Source organism: Megalops cyprinoides, chromosome 3, assembly GCF_013368585.1.
Source record: "Megalops cyprinoides isolate fMegCyp1 chromosome 3, fMegCyp1.pri, whole genome shotgun sequence".
NCBI classification, from domain to species: domain Eukaryota; kingdom Metazoa; phylum Chordata; class Actinopteri; order Elopiformes; family Megalopidae; genus Megalops; species Megalops cyprinoides.
The window spans coordinates 34,954,047-34,974,603 of record NC_050585.1 but is presented as its reverse complement, the minus strand read 5'-3'; the positions used below and the strand labels follow the sequence as shown (position 1 = coordinate 34,974,603).

Genomic DNA, 20,557 nt, shown 5'->3' with positions numbered 1-20,557 from the left:
CAGCAAAATGTCAAAAAATCTGTTGATTAAATTATACATTAAAAGCTAATTAGCTACATAATATTCTTATTCGTTCCTGATGAGCATTCTTTTTAGGAATTGAATCAAAATAAGTATAGACCTTGTAATCAGTCTATCAGAGAACATTACAACAAACATCTTCACAAACATGTTTCTTGGCAAACAGGTGCTTCCTAGGAAATCCAAACAGGATAAGAAGTACCGATGACAGAAGGTGTAGTTGATGGTGTAGCCAGCTGAACACTTCCAGCTAAATGCTAACAAGCACAAAAACGGCAGTGGAAATCAGTTGAGGTGAAAATGGCAACCAACCTTGCAGAATGGTCTAAATCAACCAGAATAATGTACAAGGTTCTTTTGATGTTCGTGTGAAATTGCAGTAGCCTGGCAACATTACTGAAATGTGTTGCAGGTGAAAAGTACAAAGTTGCAAGTAGGGTAGCCTTGTGGAGGAGGAATTCAGCCGCTGTCAGAATTAGGCATTGAATGCTGGGATGCCTACCCCACCCACTCACAGGCAGCTCCAGCTTGAGTTGTCTCTGTCACTTGGGTTTTTCCTAGCTATTTGTCTGTAAAAGCAAAAATGCTTTGGTTTTCTCTCGCTCACTTTATTGAGTACTCAGAAAGGTGGATAATGCAGAGTGAACATGTGGGTGGGTGAGGTGAAGGAGAGGGAAGACATGATAGAGAGAGATTCAGGGTGTTTCCATTCTGAGTAAGGATGTGATTGCATGTCAGTGTTTGGATAGAATGGCACTAGATCTCACTGGGAACATTTAAATGAACAATGTCTCGGCAATGTGACACATATGATAGTCAGTCTTAGATTAGACAATAAGTCAACAGACATTTTGGGCCCACTTTGTAAGAGGCATTGCAATGCCCTGCTCAAATTTGCTTGTTATGACTGAGCTGCTGGTGGTGAAAATGCTGAAGCACTGTTTCGATTGAATATTATTTGTACAGAATATGTGTGCGTGACTGAGGAAGTTTCAGAGGATCCTAGGGTAGGTGGACACAATCCCTGTCACAGCTGGGTGGAGCTCTGATCACTATCCAGATCAGAACATGAGTAGCCTACTCTGGCCCCTGGCCAGAACCGGGCCTATCATGCCACAACAGACAAATATGTTTGGCTTTGTGATTAAGACCAGATCAGAGAGGAGTGCATGTGTGAATCGTCAGAATCTTGTCTGAGGGAAGGAGAGAGGAAGAGGTGGCAGGGAGGGATGGACCAACAGACTTCAGACCAGGATTGTTGGGGCCCTGGTGTTGAGTGTTACCTCTCTGGTGACACAAACCCATCAGCTCCTATAGTATGTAAATGGCTTTCAATCAGGAGTCTGCACAAGTGTTGGCAGGGCCAGACAACAGAGTAAGACAGGAGCCTGATTCATAATGATTTCCTTTCTCACAGCTTTTTCTGCAAAGCCCCTACTCTGGAAACCCTCCCATCAGTGTTGTATGAGCCCATGCACAACTCATATGATAATGCACATAGCATAATAATGTATATTAATGGATGTCACTAGGTGCAGATTAATAAATAGTGTCCAACAAAATGAGAAAAGGTAATACTATTCCAGGCAAAGGAAAAAAAAAATTTCAAAGGAAGATCAGAGATTAGCTCACAAAGTCTAGAAGGACTCATGCTGTTAGTCGCTGTGCAGTTCCAGATATTGTACTGTCTGGTATTTAGGTAGTTTTTCAGGGAAAATGTCATCTGCAATAGATACTGAGGATTGCTGGAACAGTGGTGAGGCAGAGGGGATATGATACATGCATTTTGCAGGTTCTCCTGCGCTCTGGTAAGTCTCAGTAAAGCGTGTCCGTGACATTTCCAGTTTCGAAGGGAAGCTGGTCTTGCCTGCCTGTACTACCTCGGAACCACAGATAGAGAGAGAAAGGAAGGAAAGTTCCTGCAGGACAGACAATTGCAAACACACATCAATCCTGCAGATATGAAGGAAATGAGAATTCTGCTTATGGAATGGGAGCATCACCATTCTTTTTCAGTTAAGGGGCAGTGTCTCTGGCTGCTCGCCTTCTCTGCGCATCCTCACTGAGCTGGTGTCTGCAGGGCTATGTAGCTCAATGGGTGATGGACAGTGGTGCAGAGATTTATGTTGCAGCCCGTGGCCAGCACAGCTTCATGGAGGGAGATGCGCAGTTCAGACTGCGAATCCTGTCAAAGCAATTTCTGTGGGTGGAGGAAACTCTTCATTGCAGCTCTGAACATTTGAGCCAGCCTATTGGATTTTCACTTTCCCGGTGCTGGTTATGGGACTCTGGAATGAAGAAACAGTAGGTGCTGAGTTCATTCAAGGGAATTAACGATATGAGATTGTTTGGAGGACAAGCACCAACATTATGTTGATGTATAATACTTGTAGGCTCGAAATGAATTCCGTTACGATTAATACAAAGGAAGCGGGTGTGGGTTGTGTATGGGGCGGTAGGCGAAGAGCCTGCACACTCGAATGCACTGAGTATTGGAAATCATTTGAGCTGCAGCACACTGTTCAGAATACCCCACCCAGAGCTGGCAGCTTCATTCAGGCAGGGAATGGCCCTTCAACTTATCAACTGAGACAGGGAAGCGGGAGAGATGCGGGGGGAGTGAGAGGTAGAGGGAGGAGGGAAGAAAGGAGAGGTAAAGAAAGAGATACAGAAAGAGGGAAGGAGGCAGAGAGAGAGAAACACTGTGAAACGTTAGTTATGGTTGTGGGACCAAAACAGCTAAACCTATTTCCTATACCCACACTTGCACACACATATACGTGTGTGTTTAAAGATAAATAAAACAGCACTGGAAACACTTTGACTGTATTGCATAGTGCTGTCACTAGCATGGCTATTGTGGCCATTTTTGCAAGAGTCAGAAATGGCCATCTGCCACAGCATGTGGTTTTGTGGAGTGGAATGGTCAGCTGGGATTCTCACATGAGAGTAGAGTGTTTCTACTGTGATGACAAAAAGCTCAGTGCACAGCACTGTCAGTGTGGTACCTACCATGCTGTTGAACTATGGCTCTCAAACTACATTTTTCCTGTGGCAATTCATTTATGTCACTGTAGCTGTGAATTTTGCATTTTATGCCTGTAATATTTATTTATGACCCTCTAACTGTGAAGTTTGCATTATATGATGGTAACATTTCTTGATGACACTATAGCTGTGATTTTTGCATTATCCATGAAATTTGTTTATGATATTGTAGCCAGGATTTTTGCATTGCCTTCTGACTTTATTACTTGGGTAGAAATCCATAATGACCCACAGCCCACCCTGAAATCTCCTGTGTTTATGTGATTCTGGTGTGGACACACAATGGACAATTCTTGACTGTAATAAATGCAACTTTGTTGGGAAGCTGTGGTATTGAATAAATCTCCAAGTGATGTACAAGAAGTGGAACCAAACCATGGAGCAGGGAAATAATGGTGTGACAGTGTGGAAATAACCATTGACCTTGACAGAAAGACACTTAAAAAAGCAAACAAACAAAAAGATAAAAAGCAAAAGTCTGTGGAATGTGTAAGCCCTGCAGCACAACAGTCCTGCAGTATTATAATATTGAATGGATCTGTGTTTGATTAGAGGGATGCTTTATTTTGGTGATGTTATTTTAACAGGTTCATTTACCTTGGTTCTATTGTTTTGTCATGGACAGTTCTACCCCCTCTGAAATTTCTGATAATGTTCCTTTAGTTTTCATTATTAAGAGGATGCTTATCTTTGGATTAGCATGCGGAGGCTGCACCCCTTGCACAAGTAATATTCTCATAGAATTGCTGTAAACTATCCTGTTGCTAAAATGTTGGAGCAATGTTGTGATAACGCTGAATTACAGCACTTAAGGAATGACAGGTAGGGATCTGTGCAGGAGACAGTCTTGTCTTGGTGTGAGCTCCTGGTAATCAAATCAAAAGCTCATTTCCTCCCCTTCCCTCTTGTACGAATCCCCCTTTCCTGACCAATGACATGATGGATGCGTCTCTGTCGTCGATAGTAGAGTGGAGACATCAGTCCTGAGAGAAATGCCTTCATACCAGGGCTGAACTAATAAAAAATATTGTCGGAAAAACATGTATGTTTTTTATTTTTTTAACTTTTACATTGAGTTTTTTTTATATACTTAGTGGATGTTATTATCATGGACATACCATGCTTAAAACTCAATGTTTTGTGCATTCTGTGAACCGTTCACACAGCTAGACTTCCATAGAAGTGACTGCAGTAAATTTTTTTTACCACATGGATTGGGGACCTCAAGATCCCATGCTTTATCAGACAAACCATGTATTGCCCACTGGTGTACTTTTTCTGTGGTTTCAAGAGAAGAGGACAGAGGAGCGATAAGCAATTGTTGTTATTACACGTCTATGGTGTTATTACTGAACAATATAGGTGTAATTACAGGGTTTTTGAGGCAGTGTTATTGAACAGACAACATTGTGTATTATTATAGTGGGGTGATTGGAGCGCAGGCTGGGGGCTTGGTGAAGTGCACTCACCTGCACTCAGGGGCCATGTTATTGTACAACGCTAGCAGTGGCATTCAGATTGCCACAGAGGGACCACTTACCTTGAAGAGACCTGCAGGAAGGCTCTAATGGGAATCAGCAATGAGGCTTTCTCTTTCCCCAACCCACATGCTGTCTCAGGGGCTGTGAACCGGAGGGGCCATTATCTTTCCCCCTCAGTCCTCTTTGCGTGTGTCTAGGGAGACGGGAGGCCCTTGCAGGTGTCCTTGTCTTCTCTGCCGGGGAAGGAACAATTACACTGTTGTGGAGTCATCTGACATCTGTGAAATTTGCAGGACTGTAATGCAAATTAGATTACACACAGACTGCAGCACCAGCAATGTTTGTGTTTTGGGTGTCAGTCTTAATGTTTTCCCTCCTCACTGTCTTCACCCCCTCTCCTCCCCTGACCCAGGGTCGCGTCTGCGCCAGGAGGACTCCCCGCCCCGGATCGTGGAGCACCCCTCCGACCTGATCGTGTCCAAGGGGGAGCCAGCCACCCTCAACTGCAAGGCGGAAGGGCGGCCCACCCCGACCGTGGAGTGGTACAAGGACGGGGAGCGCGTGGAGACGGACCGGGACGACCCCCGCTCCCACCGCATGCTCCTGCCGAGCGGCTCCCTCTTCTTCCTGCGCATCGTCCACGGGCGCCGGAGCAAGCCGGACGATGGCAACTACGTCTGCGTCGCCCGCAACTACCTGGGGGAGGCGGTCAGCCACAACGCCTCGCTGGAGGTCGCATGTGAGTCTTGCTGTGGGGGCTGCAGGGACCTGACCTTGAAGGGGTTGACATTATTATTGCTTAGAAAGAGGAACTGCTGATTCCTTTAACACGATGTGTATTGTGCTCTGTTTCATCCAGATGCTGGGAACAGGAGTTTATGGCCTGGATTCAGTCAACATTCATTCTTAACTTTGAATAGAAATTAAATACATATGTTTCCCACCATAAATTTTTCATTCATTTTGGTGATTTTTGAAAGCCCCAGTCCATTTTGGGGTTAAAAAGATACACTTCCATTTGGCTATTAGTCAAAGTTAAGGACGAATGTTGATTGAATCCAAGCATGCTTGTGTCTTCTGGAGTGTTGTTGCGAGGCAGAAGGGAGTGAGAGCATTGCATGGTTTATGGCAGAGGTTATGTGCTAAGGGAGGGCAAAATGCTTGACTGGGGTGGGGGGGGGGGTCGTTCTCAGCCCCCAGGTGTTAACTGTACCACTGTGCCTTGATTTATTGATCAGTGGAACCGAGGGCTCAAAGCCCAAATGAAAAACTCATGAAAAATTGATGAGGTCAAGATTATTCTTATATTGTTTTCGCCAATCCACTCTTTTTATTCGTTTTGCTGCTGGGTTTATGAAGGAGGGGGGTGGCTTAAATGAGGAGTTGAGCGTTTTATTGCCTGCAAGGTTAGGGGCTAGAGGTCAGATGGTAGCCAGAAGAGAATAAAGATGCACTTGAGGGACCAAAGAAGATTGTGATGATTGTATATAAAATCTTAAACAAGCTCTTGGCTTTCAGGCCTGCTCTCAGTTAGGAGAGAGGAGGGAGCCCTATGAAGACTTACTTACAGAGGAAGAGTCAGATTTATGAAATCACAGCCTAGAGGACTATACCTAACTGCGATGAATGCGGTTTCCAGAAGGGTTGAGTGCTATCAAAAGCAGTACCTCAGCTGCCAGAATCATAGCTCAGATGTGTGCTGTATTTTTGTTCATTGTACTACAGTAGTATTACTACATATTTACTTGCGCGTCTATCTCACAGCTCCACCCACTCTCTCCACAAATAAACACAGCCAAAGGAGGGGAGCTGTGAAGTGTGTGTGGAGGCTGGTGTGAGTGATGGTGGTGAGTGACACGGTGGGGCGATGGCAGCAGGGCGAACGCCACAGGGAGCGAGAGGAGGGTGCTTCACACGGCTCATTTTCTCCTCTCAGCTTTCATTTACAGGAGACAGCTTGAGAAAAGGAGCCTTCCGAGCCCAAACGAGCTGTGAAACTGTGGCTCTGGGCGATTCAGTGTGTGCTTTAACAAGCTGACTGTTTGCCAACTACTCCTCACTGTGTGTGCATGGATGTATATATATATATATATATAAAATAAAATGTAATATTTAAATATAGAAATAAAATATAGAAATATAGAAAATATATACATTTATATCTATATAGTATAGAGATACTGCCCACTCTTTAAAAAGATAAGAGGCTGTAGGAATGTGTACTTTAGTTGTGGACAGATTTGTGATTCTTCAGATGGAGTGTGGTGGGAGCTTGGGGGCGTGGTGTTGGGAGAGTGAAAGTGGCTGAGAAAAACAGGAGACGGAGGTATTCAAAGAAGAGATTGTGGGATATGGACCTGAAGCAGCTCCCCAGACTCCTGGTGTGTCCTGCAGGCTTGTTGGGGTCATACCATCATTCCAGTGGCCGGCTGTGGCCAGACTAGAGCCTGATCTGTTATTGACTTCCCAGCACTGCAGTAAAGGAGAGTTCAGAGGCAGTTCTTTCACCCCACTGTTTGATCACTGAGAAAGATTTTTTCTCTATGTGATCAAAGCTTTGCTTCTCCATCCTGATTGACGGTTTGTCCGCCTGTCCGTCCTTTATGTCTGCCCGTCTGTCTACCTCCCTGGTGCTTTGCATCCCCCCCCCTCTGATCGATCCAGCAATTAGACAGGCTGGTGAATGAAAGCAATCCTCACGCTTGCTATTGATCCCCTTTGAAATGTGCAGAGATTTAGAGAGACTCACGCTTTCCTGGAGGCTTCTGAACGGCAGTTCACTCTTCTGCCTGTGAGACTCTTAAATCATGTAAGACTACGTGTGTGTGTGTGTGTGTGTGTGTGTGTTCCTGTTTTCATTACAGCACAGTAACCATGGAGTTATACTTCTCAGTTTCTTAAGTCTCTATCTCAAGACCCCACATCAGCTTCCAGTTGTGTTGTCTGATTGGTGGAAAATATATTGAGTGTCTGGGGCTCGTGTTTTATGCTTCTGTGTTTATATGAGCGTGTGTAGGGGGTTGCGAAGGCTTGTAGAGTGGTGTGGTGTCAGTACTGGGACCTTGTCTGTTACAGTTGATAGCTTCCATTTCATTCCCCTCACAGTCCCAGCAGAAAAGCCAGTGGTAGCGTTAATAGAAAAATCCACCCCCTGATGGAGCACGTCGTGGGCTGCCCGTGAGTGTGCCCGCCCAGGACTGAATCCACTTAACCCTCACAGGTCTCGCTTCAGTCTCCCACATTGGGAACGCTGTTACTTGATACTGTCTCCGCCCCAGAGAGCCGGTCTGTGAACCCGAACCCCCTCTTTTTCGATCTACTTGACCCAAATTACTTTCATTGATTGCAAAGCAAGCTGTCTCTTACGTTGTTTATTTTCCAATTTGCCATTTGCAATGATCTGTTCAATGTGTCTGGTGACTTCACACATGCAGACTATCCTCTGACCCCTGCGCATAGTGTGTGTGACACCACGGCAGTGAGGATATTTCTTTCTGTGAAGTGACACTGCCCATGCTGCCGTGTTTGGAGCTGGTGTCACCATTGGTGCTGTACAGATATGAGTGCTGGCATTGGTGCTGGGTGGCGATTGGTGCCAGCGTTGGTGCTGTGTGGAGATTTGTGGCAGCATTAGCTTTGTGTGGATATTATTGCTGGCATTGGTGTTGTGTGGAAATTTGTGCCAATGTTAGTTTTGTGTGGATGGTATTGCTGGCATTGGTGTTGTGTGACAGTTTGTGCCATTGTGGGAGATTGTGCCAGTGCTAGAGTTAGGTGTAGGCTGGTATCAGTGTTGTTGTTGTGTCGGGTTACTGGTGCCAGCGATGAAATACTGCAGAACCGAATGTTTGTTTTGGATGAAACCAGTGCATGCTGCTCCTTTGTTGCAGAGACCGTCTACTCTGAAAGGGAAGGCTCAGTAGGGGTTGGACTAGTAAGCTGCTCTAGACACCAGTGTTTCACAGTGGCCTTCATGGTGTAGGCAGTGTGTTCTGTCAGTGTTTTTGACACCAGTGTAGGGCGCAGGGGCCACTGTTGTGCATCTTGTTCTGTATTAATGAAAGGCCTTGCTGTTTAAATCTGACAGCCTGACAACCTGATGCCCACCGGCCGCAGAGACCCCCCTCCCTCCTTCTCTGCGCAATCTGGGAGTGCATTTGTCCATTTCCTGCATCTGAGAGACCAGCGCTGACTGTCTAAGCTGCTTGCCAGCCCACCCCCCCACATCGATGCCCTGCCCGTCTATTCCCAATTTGACTTTGTTTGGAGTAGTGTCAGCAAAGTTCAGTGAACTTGCCAGGTTGGCGTGGCGACTTCTGACAGCTTCAGGTGTCAGGGAGCTCATCACCCATGACACGGCTGTCAGTGCTTGGGTCTGCTCTCTGCTGGACAGTGGCAGAGACTGTGATGGGCGGGGAGAGGGGAGAGAGGGGCTCTTGCACTGGGATCTGGGTTTGTGTGCACAATGACCTCTTTAACTGAGCCAGGATCAGTCTAGCGGAATCCCCTTTTCTCTGTTTTTGCTCCGCCCCTTTATCCTCTGCCCACAAGCTGCTCCAGCCCTGTAGTGGTGTCATGTGCATCTTTTTAAAGGCTCAAATTCAACATCCCACTTATTTCTGCATGTGGCGTGTGTGTGTGTCTGTGCATGTTTGCGTTTGCCTCTGTGTGTGAGAGAGACAGACATGATGGGGAATGTGGTGAAAGCACCGTGCCAGAGCAGCAGGGAGTAGCAAAGTAATGTATAAGCCCTCTGCCACCAGCGGGCTACGCGCTTAATGGCTGATGAATGGAGAGGAGACACGCGGCGAGAGCTTGAGTGAAGGGTCGTTTCGTAGCATCTCCACCAGATGATGACTTCTGAGAAACAGCAGGGGGATGACTGAGTGCTTTCGCGGCGAGCAGGCACGCGTGCGTATGTCTGCGCGCTATGTGTGCGTGTGTGCAAGAGCAGAACCACAGAGGTGGTATAGAAGGCATTCGGCTGGAAATCATTCCTGCACACTCATCTGGGTTAAAACAAGTTAAGTACTAACCCCTGTCAATCCTCCGACGCAAACTGGGCCATGATCTCTCCTGAGAGCAGAGCTGCGGCTGTTTACCTGATACAATTATGACTCCCTTCCTGATGAGTACAATCTGAAGGCTGAGATAATTTGTCAGCGTGGATGAGTTAATTGCACAGAGTTCTGTCTGATTGGTCCCAGAAGCAGTGAGGTAAGGCACATGTGGCCTGCGCTCAGAGCAGAATCTATAACACCAGGCAACATTCTGCTCCCTCCTAATGAAATGAAAATGATATAGAGGAACCACTATCATATATGCTGCCACTAATTTTAAATGGTGGTGCACAGGGACTGCTGTTGCGTCAGTGTGAGGACCAAGCATATTTCCCATGCCGTGTTGTAAAAACATAGTTCTGCTGGACAAAACCCGAGCTCAGATGTGATCAGAATTTTGAGTCTTGTCTATATATGAGTCACGGTAAGGCCCACGCAAACAGCAGATGCAGGAAGTCATGTGAACGGGCACATTGCCAGAAATTATTGTGCCATTATTGGAAAGACCTTAAGTGCTTGCTCAATATGAAAAGTTTTGGCAGTGTAATTGTGGAACAGATTCGATCATGGATGGCTGCTATATTTAGATTTTGTGACTCAGTCACGCAATTAGTTGGTGGTTAATCAATTAGATCCTGTAGTTTTCTCCTCCTTCAGTTACAATCAGCGTGAATCATCATAATGTGGAACCTGTACAGTGATGGAGAAGAGACTTGTTTATTATTCATCCAAATTAAATGGGGGGGGGGGGGGGGGGGGCAAACACCTGCTTGCATTTCACACCACGTACCCCCGGAACGCATCGTAATTGAAGAGCACTCAAGCCGATGAAAGCCAATGAAAGTCAAGGTACAGCGATTCACTTTCCATTTGTTGATGGGGTTTTTTTCCGTTGGTGGAATGAACCATTGAATGAAGTCCTCTCTCTGGCTGCCCAATGAGAATTTCACCCTCCGGAGAGGTCCGGGGTGGCCCCCGTGACAGAGCGACCTGTCGCTCAAGTGTCCAGCGGCATGAGACCAAAGGAGGACTCACAGCGTCCCACGTGCCCTGGGGAGAGGTCCAGATCGATGCCCCTGAAGTCCTCCTGCAGGGGAGAGTAGAAAAGGAGGGACTAAAGAAAAGGAAGAAGAGTGCAGATGGGGAGTGAAGAGAGGGAATGAGAGAGAGGAGAAGAGAGGAAAGAACTGGTAAGGAGGAGAGAGGAAGAGGAAGGAGGAGGTTGGAGGGGGGAGTTTAGGGAAGGAGTCATAGGAAAAAGATGGGAGGGAGGGGAATAGAAAGGTGTGATGAAGAGTGGAGGCTGGTGGTCAAACTTGTTTCTGCCTCCCTTTGATTCTCGGGGATGTGCTGAATCGTTGGGGAAGCAGACGCTGGGAATTCGTTGATTAGAGCTTCATTATGCTAAATTAGCTTTTATGGATTTGCTGTGTGACCTATGCACCTGCAGCTGGGTGAGTCTGAGAATCCTCCTGGCTGCACGTCCATCGGGAAACGAGGGGGCGTCACAGAGAGGCCAACAGTTACCCATTTCTGGTTAGTCTTGATAATGGCTGGTAATTAATCAAGCAAAGACAATCATGCATTACATACACCGCTTAAACAGATTGGTGTGGCCTGGAGCCCCTCAATGAATGAAAGCAAACTGCTAGAAGCCACAACGTGCCGTATTGTGTGTGTATTTTTTTGCAAGATTTTCTCTGCAAATTAGAGAGGTGTCAGGTGTTTGTGTATGTGTGCACGTGTGTGTGTGTGTGTGTGTGTGTGTCCTTATGTATGTGCATGTGTGTGCATGTGCGCATGAGCATGTGTATGTGTGTGTCCGTGTGTGTGTGTGTGTACTGTGTCTGCTCAGTTCCTGTGAAAGACTGCAGTGTTCAGGTGACCTGGCACTGTTTTGCATGCGGCTCCATCACAGTAATTAAAGCAGAGTGTTAGCCAATGTGTGAAATAGCACCCTCCAACAATCTGCACTGCCAGATCAAGGCAGTAGTGTGTCTTGGGCTCGGATATGGGCTAGTAAAAAGAAGGCTTTTTATTCAAACTGAGGGTGTGACGCTGCTATTGTTGTTTTTGAGCTGAATTGCTACAGTGAATATCCTGCTGTATAAATGGAGCGTATATATAAGGTAAGGTTTGGAGGCCAGTGTGGATAAGGGTGTCTGATTAGCCAATAAATAATGTAACATAATAACCAAGGGTCTGTCACCGCTATGTGAGTGATGTGCTGTTTTCCCCATGATCAATTAAAACGTTCATTAGCAAAGCCATGAATCATTGTGGTGTGTCACAGACTGGGTGCGTGACTAATGTGTGTCTCTGATATGGCGCGGGCTCCGAGACCCTGCACCCCCTCAAGAATTAAGCGAAACCCCAGTAATCAGGAGGATCTGAGCGCCGGTCACACCAGTCCTCCGCTGTGATCATTCACAAAGCACAATGGGCCCATTACACTGTCTTTACAGCGCTGCCCTCGTGGTTTGATCTAGTGCAAAGCATCCCATTCTTCAGTGCTCCCTCATCCTGTGTCTTTTGTGGGGTTCGAGCCTGTGAAACAAAGACTGAGGCGTCATCAACGTTGCGGAGACATTGCGGTGATGTTTCCTTGTGCAAACCCGGCTATGTTAAACAGCAGGCTTTCAGAGAGCTCTGTGTGTAATCCACTCACTCAGCCCCCAGGGTGGTGACATCTTCCCCCTACCACTGTTTAGAGCACAGTGCTGGTCCTGGAGGAGTCTCCTGGGGCAAGTGGGTGACCACACTGGGTATTATTGAATCTACTGGGTATTATTGAATCTACCCCACATTTGCTGAATCTATTTGATGAGAAAAAGATCCGGATGATTTTATATTGAATTGGCCGTAGTCAAGTAGCATTTTCCAGGCGTGTGTGTATTTTCTTTGTGTTTAATGTGTTATATTTTATTTATGTGTGTGTGTGCGTGTGTGTTTTGTGTGTGTGTGTGCACGCGTGCGCGCGCGAGTGTGTGCGTGTGTCTGTATGTGTGTGTGTGTGTGTGTATGTGTGTATGTGTGTGTGTGTGTGTGTGTGTGTCTGTGTGTGTGTGTGTGTGCGTGCACGCACACACGTGTCACCTCTCGAGTAAGATGTGTTTTTGAGAGAGACAGCCCAGTGAGATCTCGTGTATAATGGCTTGTTTGGCACATTTGTGATTGAGGGCGAGAGGAAGTGACAAAAACGTAAGGTGCGATGTGTTGAGTGGCTGTATGACAGATGAATGCTGTTGTAGGAACAGTCAGACAATACCAAATCAATCCTGGTGGCGACAGGCTCATCAGAGACCTGGCAGAAATGGAGGGGGCGGCTCTTACTCTCCACTCTCACATCAGATTACCCATGTGGCAATGGGGGAAAAAAGAAATATGCAAAAAGAAGGTATGGATTTATAAAAATGTTTGGTTGGACCTGATAATATGTATTGACCTTTGCAAGCAGTTAACATGACATGTCCCACCTGTATTAATTCCCATTTGTTTTATTGGTCCTAGCAGGTATATAGGTATTTTAAAAGTGGTTTATAGATGTCAAATACAATTTTCATTGCTGTTCAATTATTAAATCATTAATGCCTGCACACATACACACGCGCACACAAAGTATAAAAATACTGTGGGATTCTGACAGATTTGGCTCAAATCAGTGAAGACAACATCATGATAGCCATTTGATAAACACAAGTGGCTTCTAACACTTTTCAGATGTTCAACCCAAGAAGTGAGTTCTTTTTCCCTCTTTCTCTTTCACTCTCTCTCTCTCCAGTCCTCACATTGGATGGGTCACAGAATCTTCTTTGGTTCTTGTGTTTGCACACAATCCCGGACTCAGTGTTGAAATAGAGGGAGATGCGTAACAGGCAGGACTGACATCAGAGCGGTGCAGTGCAGCGGTGTGGACAGGGGAGTGGACAGATGCCAGCGACAGCTGCCATGTTGACTGTCGACCTCCTCAGATCTGTCAGTCCCCATTTTCCCTGGCGCCGGGGAAAGACTGCTTTGTCTTAATTCATTGGCTGCTGCCTGCATCATCCGGGGAGTAATGGGTTCTACTATGAAACACAATCCCATTCCAGCGCTCAATTAGTGTCTCGCTCCGCTTATTAAGGCTTACACATTCGGCGAGTCTCCTGTGGTTTCCGATAGCGGCGGCCGTGGCGCCCCCACACAGATGGGAGGAGCGGGTTGCAGGATTAAGCCTGGCTTGGCACTTGTCGGCCGGGGGGGGGAAAAAAGCCACCCGCATGCCTGGCGCTCTGACAGAGCCAGCATGCCACGCCGCCCCGGGGCTAGCCACCGCGGAGTGGGGGCGCAGAAGGACAAACAGCGCAGACAGCCGCTCTGCGGCCCTCTCCCGCCGCAGCAGCGGCACAGATTGAGAGCAGCCTCTTGCTCCGATAGCCGATGTTCACTTGCCCGTCGCTGCAGATGTTTTCTGTTTAGGAGCTGGGGCGGAAAGTGGCCGCTGCAGCTAAATCTGTGTGAGAATCGGAGGGCATGCGTGGCATTTGTGAGCAGATGTTTCAACGCGGTGTCTGTGGGTCTGTCATCTGGGGATTTTATCCGGTCGGTGAAGGGCGGTGAGACTACAGCGCAGCGAGGAATGTGGACCCAGCTGTCTAGTCCCTGTGGAACCCCAGCCCCGCTGTGCTCTTCAGCAGGAAGTAGGGCAGTGGGCTTGTTGCTGGCTCCGCTGAGGTAGACTGGCATGGCCGCAGAGGTAGACTGGCATGGGGGCCCGTCCTCTGGTCAAATCTCTCAGCCCCTTCCCTCAAGCCTCCCTTTTCTTGGTTGGATGTTGCATGCTGATTCTCTGTGTCACCTTAACGGTAAATCGAGGAGACATCTCCGAGTGCATCATGGAATACCACTCTCAACCAGACTATGCCAGTAGCTATTGCACAACATACCTGGATGAAATCTTTCTTCTTCCAATCCTAGACACCAAAACGGGGGGTGACGAATAACTTGCCAATCAAAGCACATTTCCTGAGATTCTTCTAAGAGTCAGAAACACGGCTTAACCTCCGTCTACTAGATTTAATGGTTTAGTTATTGCTGACAGAAAATGTGTAGTTGCTGATACACCCTTGCAGTCGGGGAGTGATGTGTTGAGCGCAGTGAGAGCGCTGATGGTGTTTGTTTGTTTGTTCTGGTCTGCTCCGGTGGAAACAGATTGCGCTCTTCATAACGCAGTGAAGCTGCTTGCAGCCTGACAAGGCCTGCATTGAGCATCTGTTCAGCTAAAGTGAAGCAAAACAAACTGATACATAAAGTCCCAGCTCTGCGATTACTGCTCCCTGTGTAACCCCCTCTCTTCGTCTTCCTCGTCTTTTACACAGGTTTTTAGGTGATGAAGCTGTCGTCAGCTCATTGTATGAGGAGTGAGGGAAGAGAGAGAGAGAGAGAGTGTGTGTGTGTGTGTGTGTGTGTGTGTGTGTGTGTGTGTGTGTGTGTGTGTGTGTGTGCGTGTGTGTGTGTGTGTGTGTGTGTGTGCGCCGCAGTGAGCACGGCCAGTGTTGAGCCGCTGGGTGAGGGGCACGCTGTGGCCCTGTAGCAGAGTCTCCGCTGTGGGGACAGACTGCGCCTGCAGACCCTGTCTGGGTGTGGGCAGGCGGTGCCGGAGGCAGGACGTCAATGCGCCGTAGCTGGGTGCACTGTGAACATGCTCCTGCTGCTCTCAGTATGGCGTGATAACCATCATCATCTCCTGGAAGGCCTGGCTGTCTGGCCAACACTACCCTAAATACCTCACAAAAACATCTGAACCTGTCATGTTCCCCTGAAACCTTAAGGATTCTAAAGTATTAATGACTATGAGAGGTTTGTTCCAGCCCTTCTCCTGCTTCTTTGAAGGTGATAACATGATGAGCTATGCTATTTTCGCCACTGCAGTCTGATTGTTTTGTACTGTGTGAAAGAGTCCTACAGGTTTGTGAATGGAGTGACGTATGCTCCAGCCTCAAAGTGGCATGGATGTAAGGACATGGCCCAGGACTACTTTGTCCCCTTAGACCACCTGAGGAGAAATTAGCCTTATATCCGCTGAGGAGCCCTCTGGAACATTATGACACCTCTCTGTCTTAATCTATGAGTTTGCCATCAATGTCGTGGGAAGGCAGGTTTTTAGCAGCAATGGAGACACTGTGAGTCACAGGTCGCCTCCGTGAGTCAGAACAATGAGGACCATTTAGGACCATTTTAGGCACTCAAAGGAATTCAAGAGAGTTGTTATGTCCCACACATCTTCCTGTCAATGCAGCCACATGGTTCCTCCCATGAGGAGTACATATTTAGGCCAGAAAGAGGATTTGTATGTGTGTGAGAGAGAGGGAGATATGGGGGAAAAGAGAGACATGAGCGAGAGACGAAAGTGCGTTAAACATGGAACAGAAGGCGAGGGGGAACTGAGATGGTCTGTCTTTAAGGGGGATTGGTGGGGGAAGGGGTGATGATGGTGTTGCAGAATCCACAATCAGATAATCAGGATACATGTATGAATGTTTTAATTACACTCGCTGAAACCACTAAGGCAGAACCGTTTGAGAAATCTCTGCCTTTGTTTGCTCAATTAAGCATTTATTGTGGCTAATTGCCTGTGCCGAGAGGACTGGAATGAGAATGGCGGAGTGGGAATGGGGAGCTGGGCTGAGTGTTTCCGAAACGATCTGTTCACTCCGTCTTCGCCTCCTCATTCACAGGCAGAGTAAATCACCATTTCTAAAAAGTGAAACTCATTACCGTGTCTGGTTTCTCTGCCTCTCTTTCCACCCCCCATCCCATCTCTCCCTTCCTCTCTCTGTTTCTCTCTCACCCTTTTCTTTTTGTGTGTCTGAAATGAGGCATTCTTGCATGCTGAAAATTGCAGTTTCCTAGTGACGAGAACCATATACTTATGATTATATTCAGTGGTGATATACTGTATTTAAGATGCAGGTATATGTCGGTGAGCATTTTAAACAAAGAAGGGCAATGTATTGGGTCCTAAACAACCACAACATTGCTGACCTTTTTGTTTCAGAATAAGATAGATGATCTTTGGTATGAATTGCAACCAGCAACTAATTCTTAATTTGAATTGGTTTGAGACAAGCCATCTTACAGGATTATATTGTTTTTTTCTAAATTACCTTTCTTTGCAGAATTACATACAAAGATTATTTGAAATTGGTTTCCTGCCGTGAAGAAATGTGATTTCCACTGTAATCTGCTGCGCCAAGCGAGAAAAATCTCTCTCAGGGAGTCAACAAAGTCTAGTCGTTTGCAAGGGGACTACTGGCTGCCGTCGCACACAGGTGGGCGGGGACGATGCTGAATAATGGCTGCCGTCCTATCCTTATCACCAGTCTACACACCTGCCCTCCCCCGAGCGCCACACTCTTAACACTGCCACTCAGTCCTCACAATCCTCTCTGCCAGCCAGTGCTGTCACGGGCCGAGACCTGCTGGTGGTACATGTTCCGGGGCGGGACCCGCTTCAGCATTCAACAGCTCCACCGCTCTGCTGTGTGGGACTGAACGTGTGGCTCAAGGTCACCAGCCTTACATTTTTGTTTTTCCCGACTAATCAAACGTAATAATTTTCTTATGAACACCAGCTATTTATTTATGGACATCAGTCAGGTGAAAAACAAGCAAAAGGCTTTCAAAATTTGGTGCTTTTGTTTGCCCGTGTCTTTATTGCATGTGGTAATATAGACCGCTGCCTCTGGAGGTTTGAAAAAAAAAAAAAAGACTCTATTTGCGGTTTTGAATTTTTTTGAGCCGCGACTTCGATCAGGGCAGTAGCAGCGTGATATTGATCGTTTCATAAACACATTCCTCCGCTCTTCCAGGGAGCGGCATGATTAATAGCTGTAAGTGGATAATGCCCTGGGTTTCGCACACAGTCAGATGTAACTCCTGCATGAGGCTAGACTGCGGCTTGACTGTTGCCAGGCAGAGGAGGTGCAATATCAGCAAGAGCATGTATTTGTAATTGCATCATCATTCTAATTAGCATATATTCTAATTATTGCATAAATGTCTGCCTCCAGGTCAGATTCATGCTGAAATGTTTACTCTAAGAAATGACTCAATGGGCTCAGTGAGCTAGAAGAAGTGGAGCCAATGCCTTTGTCTGTCAGCATCGCTGCAGGGGCAAGCCTTAGCCTGGGAAGGTGATGAAGAAGATTTTGCCTAGGAAAGGCAGAGTGGAGTGGACTAATTTTGCACAATGCAGAAGAAATAGCTGGTTCAAGAACCGGTTTTGAAGTTGAATGCAAGTTTCGTCTCTCCAGGAATCAGGCTGCTTCACCTGCATGTCAGGTGTTCGCTTGGTGTCAGAGTGTTAGGGAGCTGTCTGTGTGCCTCAGATGAGCAACAGTGATCTGGGACCTGACCATAGACACACACCTCTCCTCAAGCTCCTTATACTTTCGGTGTGGGGGAATATGTGTCAGGCAATTCAGTGGCCACCTTTTTGTAGTATGGGCTCTTTTCCTGACCAAGTACCTTTTAAAAATGAAAGATGTGGTCAGTGTCACATATGCAATATTAACCAATACCAGTACTCTGCAGGGGGAGGAGACTTGAGAGTGGGGTTGGGAACATGATAATGGATGTACAGTGTATTCAGAGCGCATTCAGGGAGTGCTCACTTAGAGTGCAAGTCTTTTGGGAGGAGAGACAGCCGTCCTCCCCAGGGCAGCCGTGGGAATTGAATCCACTGGTCAGGTCATTGAGCTGTGCCATACTCATCTCCCTTCAGCAGGGCACTCATCAGTTCGGCTGTCAGAGGAGCCATTGGTGTCTGGCCATCCCTTACTGTACAACAGAACATTTTAGACAAAAGTTGCATGCAACCGATCCCTGATGATTACTGGTGAAAACTCCTACAGCATCACATTGCCATCCCTCTGAACATGAGTGAGTTTTACAGCATTATCCTCCGGCAGACACGGGAAGCGTTTATAAAGCTTTCAAGCACCCTGACTGCTGTCGGAGCAAGCCCCTGATGTTCCTCCTTGGAGCCAGCCTTGCTGGGCTTTGCCACCCCTTTCCTTATCCTCTCACCAGATGGCCTTCCCAAATTGAGAGTGTTGACACCAGATGTGGAGCTCCAGGACGGGCTTAGGGACCAGCTGGTTCGGGGCCGCTGTGACTGGGCGTGATTGGAAATGGTTGGGCTGCCTGTCTGCCGTGTGTGTCTGAGGCAGCAGTGTGCGGCAGGCTGGGGGAGCCGCCTTGTGGGAGGGCTGCCTGATCCGCAGGCCTGGTGAAGGCTGCAGTCAGAAGCGCATCTCGACTCGGTGCCCAGCTGCGCAGCTGGAGAGGCAAAGCCCCACTGACTGCGCAGACACAGTCAGTCTCTAAAGCTGTACTCTCTCTTTCTCTCCCTCCTTCTTCTCTTCACCGCTCTCATTTTTTTCTTTTACCTTTTCTGACACAGATTACAAGAGATAGTTTGACCAAAAACAAGCTGTTCTCATTAAACTAATTCAGATAATTTTAGGGGGAAACCAAAACTGTCATGATTTATTTAGTAGTACTAGAAAGTTAATATTCACTATTAAGAGCACACTGTCTGGAATGATGTGACTCAACATTGATATTTGATTAGAATCCTCCCTCAGTGGGTATGAGAACACCAAAGGTGTGGTGTGCATTTCCCAAACATAGGCCCATTTAGAAAACACTAATAAAGTGACATACTTTTGTGTCTGTTTATGAGCATACACACAAAATCTACTTAAATGTGGGTGTGAGCTCAGATGAAATATGCAAGTATGATAATCTTTATGGTAAATCCAATTTCAGATGAAATATGCAAGTATGATAATCTTTATGGTAAATCCAATTTGTCCAAGTGGCAAATTCATCTTTGGTGATATCTGACTACGCAGGGTAGTGCAGTTTCAATGGAAGAAACTCCTTCCCCTCCCTCTGTGAGTGGGCAGCGCAATCCTAGTTATCAGATCTGTACTCCAGGAACAACTGTTTTGTGTCAAGCTCTGCTTGCTATTCTGAGATATGCCCAGCAACAAGGACATCCCATCAAATAATGTTCTGCTTTCCCAGAAAAAACAGCAAAGCTTTCTGTGGATTATAATTTAGATTATAGATGATAATACCAGTCCAGATTATCTGATATGGGGCGTGCATGTATGTTTGTCTGTTGCTGATAGGATGCTACAAAGTCCCCTTTTGTTAGCCTTTTTCAGCCTTTTTTCTTTTTCTTTTTTTTTTTTAGCGTTGTTAACGCATCATCTGCATTTGTAGCTGTTAATTCAGTAGTGAAGGATCTGAACGTGGCAACCCTGTTGCCCAGGGCTTTTTCTTTATTTATTGAGCAGCCTCTCATCCCAGAGGTGGAACTAATGGAAAATAGCCCATATTCCCTGACTCTCTCTCTACCTCCCTCACACGTACTTCCACCCACAAACACCCAGGACATGCGGCTTATTCATGCAGTCTACAGTGAACACTTCTATTGTAAAAGACAGCCACACAAAATATGACAACATGAAGTTCATATGGCAACATGAACTTACATCCCTTACATTTTCATTCCAAACCGCAAACTACTTGGACTTTGTTGCTTGATTGCTGTCACCTGCTTTTGAAAAGTGGCCTGCCCTGTCTCAAGCATCAGAGGAAACACTCATGTGTGCAGGATAACAATAAAGTTGCCGCTGTTTATTTTGAATGTTGACCCTGTATTGTTCAGTTTAAGTACACAGTACTTGAATACAATGAATACAATGACAGTGCTCTGCCTGGGAATCAAGCCTGCAGCCTTTGTGATGACTGAACCACTACCCCACATCATGCTCTAACTCATTCCTTGCAAAAACCAAAACTGTAGGAGGTTGGGAAATATAATTCTACATGCCTCGATCATCAACAGCTCCCTGGCAAAGTCCTTTAAACGTTCAGTTTTTCACAAAATTA

General features: G+C 46.7%; 1 protein-coding gene across 3 annotated transcripts in view; it reads left to right on the top strand.

The window, feature by feature from the left end:
* The window catches only part of LOC118774370 (roundabout homolog 2-like), a 109,402-nt gene that overhangs the window by 40,576 nt on the left and 48,269 nt on the right, over window positions 1-20,557 (top strand). For all 3 annotated transcript variants that reach the window (XM_036523707.1, XM_036523706.1, XM_036523708.1), the window contains exon 2: window positions 4,963-5,289. In XM_036523707.1, the coding sequence (XP_036379600.1) occupies window positions 4,963-5,289 (327 nt within the window). The remainder of the gene's footprint in view (window positions 1-4,962; window positions 5,290-20,557) is intronic.